Source organism: Strongyloides ratti, assembly GCF_001040885.1.
Source record: "Strongyloides ratti genome assembly S_ratti_ED321, chromosome : 2".
Lineage (NCBI taxonomy): Eukaryota > Metazoa > Nematoda > Chromadorea > Rhabditida > Strongyloididae > Strongyloides > Strongyloides ratti.
Genome location: NC_037308.1, coordinates 5,926,522 through 5,938,615, shown reverse-complemented (window position 1 = coordinate 5,938,615; position 12,094 = coordinate 5,926,522). Strand labels below are relative to the sequence as shown.

Below are 12,094 nucleotides of genomic sequence, written 5' to 3'. Positions count from 1 at the left end.
ATTACTAATGAAAATAAGTAATAGAAACTTTAAATGACAATAGTAATTTTTTATTTTTAATTGAAAATGTTACTCTTTTAAAATGTTATATAAATTTTACTACTTTCCTTTTTTAATTCCCAATTCGAAAAATATATCATATTTTGGTGGATATTCAAAACCATTACAGAAATATTTAGGAAAAAAAAAAAGTGTCTCCATCAATCTGTACTTAAACATTTATGAATATTTATTTATACAATTAAACTAAAAACATTGTTTAACATATTTATTTGTTATTCAAGGGAATGATTTATCACGTTTCACATTTTATCTATTTATCATGTATATTTAAGGAATATTCTTGAATTTTTATTGAAATTTTAATAAAATATGTTAAAAGTATTGTTTAAAATAAATGGTAAATAGATTATGAAATTTAAAGTGACATTATTAAAGTAATATATATTTTAACTTTTATTATTTTTTTTTATATTAAAATCTTATAATTTTATGTTAATTTTTTTTATAACATTATTATATTTTGATTATATTTATCATATTTATTATTTTACAAATTACTTATTTATTTAACAGTTTTTTTTTTCTTATATTTATAATATTAGTTTACAAAAAATTTTATATGTATAATTTAAATATTGTTTAAAAAGCTAATCGAAATGACAGCTGGAAGGATACTTTTATTTGGACTCAATATGTATAAATATATATATATATATATATAGATGATGAGATATAACAAATATAATATAAATAGACATATATATGTATATGAAGATGAGAAGTAAATGATATATAGTAAAATTGAAAACTGCGCAATACTCTTGTGTTCAACAGTTGAAAAACAAATTTTTTTGTTTTCTATGTTTTTTTTTTTATGTTGATAAATTTTAAACCTATATAAATTTAAACTATATTACTTTAATATATAATAAAAAGTATATATATTCTTGTATACTATTTTAATAAATATAAGTATTATTGTGATTCTTAAGATACTAAAATGTTTAAATGATATTACTAGTTTAACAAAAATTTATTTTATAAAATGAGGTAAACATTAGTAGAAAATTTATTAATCTAATTACTATACCAACAATTATATATCTTTTAATACCTTTCCTTTAAATAAAAATATTTTATATTATATTTAATTGTTACTATGTATGTATTCTAAAAATATTATTTTCTTTAATAATATTATATTTAAAGCTATTTATGTTCCCAGGGCATAAACTTTATTTCTATTTAAAAATTACCAAGAAATATTTAAGTTTATTTTCTTTTACTATAATCTATAATGCTTATTAAAAGTTATCTATTAAATATTTACATATTTTTCAACACATTTAACTTTTATTTTTATATTTATAATTCAATATAATATTCAGTTTTTAAAAATTTACGTGTTATTTTTTTTAACTTTTTAAAAAAATTGAGTGCATATAATAATTTATTTATTATACAAACACCTGATATACCAACAAAAATTTGATATTATTTTTATATAATATTATTTTATATAATTTTATTTATTAAAATCAATTTTTAAATTTAATATTATTTTATAACAAAAAAATATATTCATTGTAAGCTTTACAAAATTAATGCCTTATTTTCTATATTTCTTCATATTTTTTTTTTATTCAAATTCAAAAATATAATAAACTTTTTTTTTTATTATACTTATTTTATTTCAAAAATATCAATATATAATGTATATATATATTTTTTTTTATAAATTCTTTTAATATACATATATATTTAATAAAATTGTTTTATTTCATTGGAAAATATATAACTCTTTATAACACTTCATTGAACTTAATTTATCATTTATTAATCGTCAAATTTTCTATAGTCAATTTTAAAATATTACATTACATTAATAATGTGGTCATATATAAGATTTATCAATAACCAATTGCTATGTAATATTTAATTTTTTTCATTTTGGTCATTTTTAATAAATAATAAATTATATATTTTTATCTATTAAAAACAAAAAAAAATAATTTTAGTAAAATATTTATAATTAAAATTATCAATATATTTTTATAAATCAAAGTATAAAAGTTTATATTTATCTTAAAAAAGGTTGTGTAAATTGTTTAGACATAAATATAAAGTATATAAAATAAATATAAGTATAGTTTTTAAAAAAAAAAAATTTTTTTGAATAGAATATAAAGAAATAATAACAATGAAAATTGATTTATATAATAGTTTAAGATATATCTTTATTTTAGAAATATTTATTATATCATGCCTAATATTTTTCAACTTACTACACCAGATCTTATAGCCATATTGAGAATTTTAAAACCAGATATTTTCACAAGTGGAAAAATATCAGATATTAATAGTAACGATGAAAATTCTTTTGATATTTTTGTTGCAAACAATTTTTCTATGTATGAGGATTGTAAAAAACTTCGATCACAGATAACGGAATGGTTATTGTTAAATGGATACTCAACTATGCATCAATTTAACAAAGATCCTATAACTGATACTTGGATAATACCAAATGACAAATCTCGACCAGTAGAATGTGGAAAATATAGAGTTGCTCAGAAAGGTAAATTTATTTTTTTTTTACATTTATTATTTATATATTTAGTTCCTATAATTATACCAGATCCTTTATTTGATGAGACACCTTATTTATTCAATCCTATTGATGATTCTGGTGACAGTGGTTTTAATAGTAGTAGAACATTCTCAAATTTCTCAAATGACAATAACAATAACAATTTAATTAAAACAAAAAGTGCTACAGATAGAGTTTTAATGAAAAGGTTTGTTTTTATTATATATATATATATATATTTTTTAACAAATATATAAACTTTTTTTTCTTTCTTATAGTTTTGCACCAACACCAGCCCGTCATCCACCCTCCTACTACAAACAAACATTATCTCCAATGGAATGTCAGATTAGTGGTTATAATGATTCCTCCACAACAAATTTTAAAGATCCCCAATTATTTTCAACATTTACTATTTCATGTCAAAATAATGGGACAGAAAAATTTATCCACTTACCAATAGAAAATTCATCACTAACATCTTTAGAAAATGATATGCTGCCATATTGTAAAAATAACAATGCTTCTTTCTGTTCTGGAATATTTAAAATATTCATGTGTCAACAAAGAATATAATCGAAAATTATTATTATTATGATACTATTTTAAACCTATTATTTTTATATAAGAAGAGACTATTAGTTTTATTATAAAAATGCATATTATTTTTATAATATTTTTCAATAGAATTTATAATTTATATTTGAACTTTTATTTTAAAGGATAATATTATACAAAAATAAAATATTTTATTTATTATATCTATATATATAAATCTCAAACTAGATAATCTACTCTTTAAAGTTAATCTCATTTTGAATTAAATATAAAATTGATCTGGTAAAGCTTTACTCATTCTATTTCAAGTAATTAAATTTATCAAGTAAGCTACAATTTCAATTATCCAATAATAATAATTATAAAAAGTAATAGTTTTTAATATCATTTCCTCAATTTAATTTTTATCAATTGTATATCTTATAATAACAACTAGTTAATTATCAAAATATATTTTTCATTCATCGCGTCATTTATCAATCTAATGATACAACAATAGTCTCTCCCTATGATTATTTTATTATCATGGATTATAATTTAAACTAACAATATAAAAGAGTTTGGAAAAAGACTATATAAAGAACCATATATAGGAAATAACTTATTATTTTCTTTTATACATTTACTATACTTCTATAATGAAACTATTTTATTTTATATTTTCTTATACAATTTTTTTATTATTTTTTATAAAATATATTAATTGTAAGGAAGGTATTTTACAAAAAGATATAACAAATGAACAATATGATATAAGTAAAGGATTTAGTTATCAATTATCTTTAAAAGAATTAATAGAAAATTGTGTAGCAAAAATTAAAGTAGCAGCTACATTAGATCATGATTATAATTCTTTAATAAGTAAATCATTAAATGAGGGACGCCTTGATACAATTATTATACTTTTACAAAATAAGGTAAAATAAAAAAAAGATAACTTTTGATTTTTTTATTTTTATTTTTTTGTGAAAAAATTAATACTATTTAAAATATTTTAGGCAAAAAAATTTTGTACAGGTTTTGAAGAAAAAATGTTAAATGATTATTTAACAGATTTATTACCCTCAGTACAGGTTATGAGTAAATATTTTATAGAAAGTAGTGTAACTGGAATTAGAAACAAAGTTTTAAATGTTTTAAAGAATGTACTTGAGGAGGGTGATTATAAAGAATTTGAAAATGATTTATATAAAATAAAAAAACTTTATAATGGAGCAAAACTTGATAATTATTATAAAAATTTTTATGGAAAAAATCATAAAATTATTGATGGTTTAATTTATGATAGTATTGATAAAAAGAATGTTTTGAAATTTATGAAAGAACTTGAAAGTAAATTAAAAGATGATCCAAGACATGAGGAGTTAAGACAATTTATAATTAACTTGTATTCTATTAGACATGGAGAATTTAATAAAGGTGACATTTCAGAGAGTGATACTTTTGTTGAAGAGAGAGAGGATTTAGTTTTAAACAAGTTTAATTCTAAGAATAATGAAGAACAAGAAAATAATGAGATACCAAAAAATATTGATACTATTAAAATATCTAACAGTTTGAAACTTGAATAATTTGTCTCCTATAAATATCTTTCAATAATAATAACCTAAAATTAATATACTAAATTTAACCTTTTTTTTTTAAGGACAATAATTTCATAAAAGTTAATAATAAAAATTATTAAAATTTATTTTTAAAATCATTTTTTTCATAGGTATATCTTAACTACAAAGTAACATTTTATATTATAATTATAAATTTGGTAGACAATAAAAATTATATTAGAAAATACTGTATCAAAAAGAAATAATTTTTATCTATAAATATAGATTTAAAAATAAGTATTATTTCTTTTTGTTATAAATCTTTATACATTAAGTGTCCATTCTTGAATAATTTCTTTCAAAATAATAAATAAAATATTTTTATTTATCTACAAATATTTTTTTTATTAAATTATTAAGTCCAATTACAACATTTGTTCATTTTTTTAGCTTGTGTATAAAACATTTTACTTTGTTCACTTAAACTTTCACTTGCCTTTACTATATCATCTAATTTTTCTCCTCTATGTAAAATTGATTGAATAGTATCATGAAGGATAACTTTTGTTTCTTCCACTTCTTCTTGGACTCTTGTCATTGCATCAGCCTGTGATGGATTTTGCCATTTGACTAATTGTTCATTTAAAATGGTATAACTACAATCTTTCTCCTGATTAATAGAATTCCATTGAGATGGATGAATTTTAGAAATAAAATCATCTAAAACTTTTCCAAGCATTGTAAAAGCTACATGAGATTGATATTCAGAATCTGTTACACAAACACCAGAAAGACCATCTGAACGAACATAAGTATGACAATAGTATTCTTGTTCTTTAACACTTGTTCTAGCTGGTATAGCTGATCTTTCAACTAAAAGTTTTCCTGTAAATTCCATAAATTCTTTTACAGATCCACGTTGAAAAAAGCTAAAACTTGTTAGGTCAAAAGCTGTCTTAAAAGTCCGAACTTTCTTTTCCGCTTCATTCTTATGGAAAATCATAATAGCGTACAACTTCATTGTTAATCTAAAAAAATTATTACAAATGTCATTGATTGTTGCAACTATTAAATAATTAAAGGCTATCAATACCATTTTTTTAAAAAGTAAATAAAAGAAAAAATGTTTGCATTTTTGTAAAAAAAAATAATATATAAATATACATATAGTAAGTTTATAAATATCTTCAGTTATTTCATAAAAAATTTAATTTCATTACACCAACTATTTTCAAATACAATATCACTAAATTTTTCAAGTTGTTTTTTAGCTTCTTCTCTAATTTTATTTCTTTTATCAATACTTAAATTTACTATATCAATTATTGCTTCACTATATTCTGAAGATGTTGTTGCTAAAAAACCCCTACATTTTGATGAAGGATACTTATCAACAACAATATCCATTAAAGGTCCTCCAGAATTGTGTGAAATCATAATATTTCCAGCTGCCATCTGTTCAACAACAGATATACCAAAATGTTCATTAATCATTGTATGTATTCCAATTAAAGAAGTAGACATTAGTTCTAATAGTACATTAAATGGACAGTTCACTTTCCAAATAACATCATCTAATATTGATAATTTCCCACTATAATCTTTAAGCATTTCATAACGTTGAATGTCATCTTCATGACGACAACCACCAACAATAATAAGTTTAAGTTTAATATCATTTTTTTCTAAAACTTTTTTAGCCATTGCAAATGATTCAAGTTGTAATCTATGATTTTTTTCTGGCCTAATTTGTCCTACTGATAATATCTGTACAACTTTTTTATTTTTTAATACATCTTCTGATGTATTTTGAATTTTTAAAAATTCCTCAACATTACATGGTGGATAAACTTTTTTAGATTTACAATTCCATAGTGAATTAATATGTTTTTCTGTCCAACTACCATTAACCATTACTAAATCACTAGCAAATCCACAAAATTTATAAAATATAGCAAATAATTTGTAATAAATTAATTTACCATAACTAAATATAAAACTTTTTGATATCCATTCTGCATTATTGTAACTTGATTTACGATTTTCAATTAAATTTATCATATCTAAATATTATCTAACTAAAATCAAAATTTATAAAATTTGAAATACCTGTACTTATAGTAGGATAATGAACATAACAAGCAACTTTACATCCACCAATCCATTTAAATAATGGTAATATAATTGGATAACCCATCGTATCAATTACTATTTCTGGATTGTATTTTAATAATCCTTCCAATCCAACATAATATCCAGCTAAAGTTTGAAGAATTAATGTAAAACGAGGATAATTTGATGATTCTAAAAGCCAACGCCATCTAAAATATATAAATAATAAAATAAAAATGAAAGTATTGATAATTATCAAATTAATTAAAAAGTAGAACAGTAAAATTAGTAGTTCATCTTTTCTTTAATATCAATCAACAAAATATTATAAATTTATATATGTAAATAAATTATAGATTTTTGTATGTATGTATTATATATATATATATATAAATAGTAATAAAGTTACCTTAAAAAAATAAATTTAACATTATCTTCTGAAACTTCAACATTAAATCTTTCTTTAGCTTTTTGCAAAATATCTTTTGCTGTTACATCAGTGTCTCCTGAATAAATGACAAACTTAATTCCTCTGTTGCCATATCTAAAATGTACTATTTATACCATATGTGTGTTATTTACTATACATATTTAAAATGGTTATCTTTAAAAAATAAAATTATTCATCAATAAGATGGTTAGCTTGAAACAAATGAATGAATCTAAATAAAGTAACGTGCTTATATTTATTTTTGCCAACATAAAAAGAATATAAATTTCTCTATGACATCAAATAATATCTATAATAAGAAAGATGTTGATTCATTATAAATTAAAAATATTATAATTTCATTAAAAATACTATATATTCTGTAACATAATAGATATAGCATTTTTCATAATATAAAAAATATAAATGACGTTGAAAAATAACTATTTACAACAATATTGTCAAAAGAGAAACAATTACCATAGTATATCATTTAATATATTAAATTTCATTTCATCCAAGTGAAAATATATTACGTCATCATAAAATAAAATTTATAATAAGACTAACCTTTTTTGCATGCCATTTAAAGCACACCATAGAACTCTTTCTCCACCTCCACCTGCATTGCAGTATGGATGAAAAAATGCTACTGAATCTTTATTTCTACAATTAAAAAATTTTATTTTAATAACTAAATATATAACTAAAATCATTTTATAAACAAAAAATGAAAACTTACTTTACTCCTCGTAAATAAATTGATAAAAATATCAAAAATGGTACAGAAGGAAGGAAAAATATTATAATAAATGAAACTAAAATACCCATCTAAAATCCCTTATTTTAAAAGAAAATTTAAGTGTAAATCATGGCATGAATAAATAAATTAAAATTACTGAGTTCTGTTTCCAGATATTTACTCAATAACTAAAAAAAAACAAATTAGATATTTGTGAATAAAATACACTACATTAAAATAATATAATAATACAATTTTTTTTTTTCAAATTTACTTTATAATATATCAAAATCTTGGGACATATTTTAAAATTCCATTAATATATGACTTTCGGATATATTATTAAAGTTAATTTTGTGAAATAAAATATGTATGTTAAAAACAAAAATACATTTTAATTTCCTAGAATAATTTTCATTATGTTTCATAACAAATTATAAAATGAGACAAAAATAACAATTTTTAACGATCTTGAAAATATTTTAATGCTGTTATGTCATCCATTAGTATTTTGTTTCTTTCACGAACAAAATGACCCCTATCATCTACTCTTGGAGAATCTATATTATGGCGGACGTGGTAAGCTTTGTAAGGGTCATTAATGTAAAAACGTTTCTTTAACCAAAATGGTGTCATTAACTTGTCAAGCATCTCACATTCTCTTTTTGTACATGTTACATATTGTTCTGAAGTTTCTTGAAAATGTTCATCTTTAGCATATCGTTGTTTATGTTTTCCAGGTTTTGCATGTATCCACATTCCTTTAAATTAATAATATATAAATAAAAATTTAATTAATAATTTAAATCTTACCATTATTCAAACGTTTAAATCTATCCAAAACATCCTGACAAACTCTTTTTCTTCCTTCTTTACCATCAAAACGAATATGATATTCATAGTGAGGAATTCTGGCAATATTTCGTACCGAAACTACAGAACCAGGATTACAAGAAGTTTGAAGTAATGATGTAGCCTGTCTTAGAAGACCAACCATTTTATAAATTTCTTATTATAAAAATATTTCAATATTTGAAATCTAATTTTTCATAACCAATGTTGTCTTATGGTTGGTATAAAATATATTTAGTTCGTTTTAAGACCAAATAAAAGTTGCTCGTGAAAACAAATAATTACCCGATGACGGAGCATTCAAGTCTGTTAAATATAAGTTTCAGGCTGGTATATGTATATAATCTTATGAAAATAATATGCTTTTAATAGAGATTCAATAAATGTTGATTAAATACAGGCTACCTTTAAAAATATTTAATTTAGTATTGTTTCAATAAATTTTTAATAACTTTATAAAAAGTTTTTCTTCATAAACTATCATAAATATTTATGTGATGGTGGTATTTTATTGTTAAAGTAAGATTACATAAAATTATAATTTTGTTTTCATTAATTTAAATATACAATAATAAAAAAAAACTGTTTCTTATAAATGAAACATTGCTTATCTATTAACAATTTTAATTTCGGATGATATCATTTCTACTGTAGTTGAAACACCATTAAAACATTATATTAGCCAAATTTAAAAAGCATGTCAATTTATTTATTTCAATATTTAATTATTTTTAGATACTTATGGTCAAATGAATTAATTTTTTTTTTTTTGTATTCTATAATGTTTTTTTTAATAAACTTGTTTTTTTGATAAGACTATTTTTTGATAAAAATATATAAATTAATTGTTATTTATTATTTTTCAGGATTTCAATGTCATTTTTATTTAGTTATTAAGATTTTGGCTAATTGTATTTACAATGAAAAAATAATTTTTATGGACAAAAAAAATGGAATCACCATAGATGATTTTTTTTACAATAAATATGTGTTGCTTTTTTTTGGAGAACCTTAGAGGAATATATTTTTAAAACAATTTTTATAATAAATCATGGAAATGACTTTTAAATAAAGATAACTACATTTTCTAAAAATTTTATATAATGTAAAAATGATATAGATAACCCATATGAAAAATAATAAAATTAAGTTTGAAATTCTAAAAATAACAAGATAAGAAACTTTCTTATAGTCAACATTTTAGAAATTGTATAATATCATTCTTGAGGGAAAAACTACGAATGGAATGTTTAATTATAATGATAATCATATTGTTAATGGAATTAATTCATTAAAATAAAATTGATTTTTGAAATTTTTTTCCTAAAATTAAAATTTTAAAAAAGTAACTAATAAGAGAAAAAAAGTTAATAACTTTTTTAAAAATGAAGTTATTAACAAGCGGATGTTATCAAAAATTGAAAAAGTCTTTTGAGAACGTGATTCTTAAAATTTTAAAAGTAATAATAAAGATACAATTTAAAGGAAACGATTCATACTTCAATAATAAAAAAATTGAACCACATATTTAAAATTTTAAATAACATTCTTAAAAAAAAAAACAACATTAAGATTACAATATAAGATTCATGTTATGATATAATTTATGAATCATTTCCAATAATTTTTTCTAAAAATAAAAATTTTAAAGTTTACTAATTTAAAAATAGAAAAATTTGTTAATCATTGGAATATTTAAAAATTGTAGTCCAATAAATTATTCTTATCATACATTTTTTCGTTTTATGTTACTAGTCATTTTTAAACAAAGTGGAAGGATTAAAAAAAATTTAAAAATACATATTATAACATTATAATTTTTTTAAATTAAGTACAAATTCATATTTTATAATATATTTTTTAATATCCTGTAATATTTTTGTTTATTATTATATTAAATAATCAAAATATTTATATTGAACAAATATATTTAGTCAAAGAAATTTATTATTTAAATCGAAAGTTTTTTATCAATTGAAAAAAGATGCCAATAGTAGTACAATATAACATAGTATTCTTTTTGAAAGAAAAAATTTTGAAAAATATCAGATGAGGAAACAAGAAACAGTGGTTATAAAAACATGAATATATTTAACAAGTTAATAATATATGAAAATGTTAACTGTATTTAATGCGGATGCCAGCTACTCATCAAAAACACTGGAATGTTGACTACAGGTAGTCGGGTACATAGAAAAAAAATATATTAAATTTGTAGGAGAAAATTTTAACTAATCTCAATTAAAAATGGTGTTTTTTTTTAATTATTTTTATTATATATATATATATTATTTTATTCAATTATTTCATATATAATTTTATGACTATTATGTAGAAATACAAAGTTTTATATGTTCTGTTTATATTTATTATTTTTTTTTAGTTTTTAATATATTAAAATTAAATGATCAAAGTTTAAATTCATTGACAAATTATGATTAATATTTAGTTAACTTTTAATAGCGAGAAAAAGTATCATTGTAAAATATACATTATTATTAAGTATCTATATGAATAATGTATGACTAAATCTTTTATCATTGGATACTTTAATATTGTTCTAACAACACTTAACTTATTCTTCATATTTTAAAAGAAAGTAATAAGATTGCTTATTATTAACAAAATGAATTTCATTTACAGATTAGCCAACTAAATTAATATGCTTATCTTCGGTAAGTGATATAGTAAAATTTAATTATACAAGATACTATTTACTTTATTAATATCTTAAAATTTTGTCATATATTTATAAAATTAAATTTGGTATCTTGTTTTTTTAAATTTTAACGTAACACTAACCGTGAAACTTTCTTTTTATAATAAATAATTATTCAATTTATTTCTCTCATCTTATTGAAGTCATTGATGAACTTAATTTTTTTTTTAAAATTCATTCACCAATAAACAACATTTATATTACTGTTTCCTCATACATTAATTTTTGACTGTTACTTGACATTGTTTTAACATTCATTTTATTTAACATTTCATTTAATATGTTATTCCTTATTTTATAAAAATTTTATTGACTATATTGCTGTTGATTTTTAATTTAAAGTTTTAATTATATGATTATTATAATGAAATAACTGTGGACCAGTTATTTATGTATGTTATCTGTATTTTAAAGTTAATATTTAATTTCAATATGTTTTTATAAATTAAATTTTCTTAATTCTGAAAATACAACTTTGAAATATTTATAATTCTAATATCTTTGTAAATATTGTTATATAAATATATTGGAAAAAAAAATATTT

At 19.9% G+C, this 12,094-nt stretch overlaps 3 protein-coding genes across 3 annotated transcripts; 1 reads left to right on the top strand and 2 right to left on the bottom strand.

Moving 5' to 3' along the window:
* Nucleotides 1–2,265: 2,265 nt before the first annotated feature.
* On the top strand, nt 2,266–4,722 carry SRAE_2000189500 (Hypothetical protein; the record flags this gene model as incomplete). Its single annotated transcript, XM_024652900.1, has 5 exons — nt 2,266–2,581; nt 2,624–2,801; nt 2,872–3,101; nt 3,866–4,068; nt 4,150–4,722. 5 exons carry the CDS (start codon nt 2,266–2,268, stop codon nt 4,720–4,722), a joined length of 1,500 nt encoding a protein of 499 aa, XP_024506431.1.
* Nucleotides 4,723–5,110: 388 nt separating this feature from the next.
* On the bottom strand, nt 5,111–8,068 carry SRAE_2000189400 (GDP-Man:Man(3)GlcNAc(2)-PP-Dol alpha-1,2-mannosyltransferase; the record flags this gene model as incomplete). Its single annotated transcript, XM_024652899.1, has 7 exons — nt 5,111–5,683; nt 5,935–6,611; nt 6,678–6,758; nt 6,805–7,016; nt 7,217–7,351; nt 7,808–7,903; nt 7,980–8,068. The coding sequence occupies 7 exons, from the start codon at nt 8,066–8,068 to the stop codon at nt 5,111–5,113; spliced, it is 1,863 nt and encodes a 620-aa protein (XP_024506430.1).
* Nucleotides 8,069–8,441: 373 nt separating this feature from the next.
* On the bottom strand, nt 8,442–8,976 carry SRAE_2000189300 (39S ribosomal protein L35, mitochondrial; the record flags this gene model as incomplete). The annotated part of the gene is made up of 2 exons (XM_024652898.1): nt 8,442–8,740; nt 8,793–8,976. 2 exons carry the CDS (start codon nt 8,974–8,976, stop codon nt 8,442–8,444), a joined length of 483 nt encoding a protein of 160 aa, XP_024506429.1.
* Nucleotides 8,977–12,094: the final 3,118 nt, after the last annotated feature.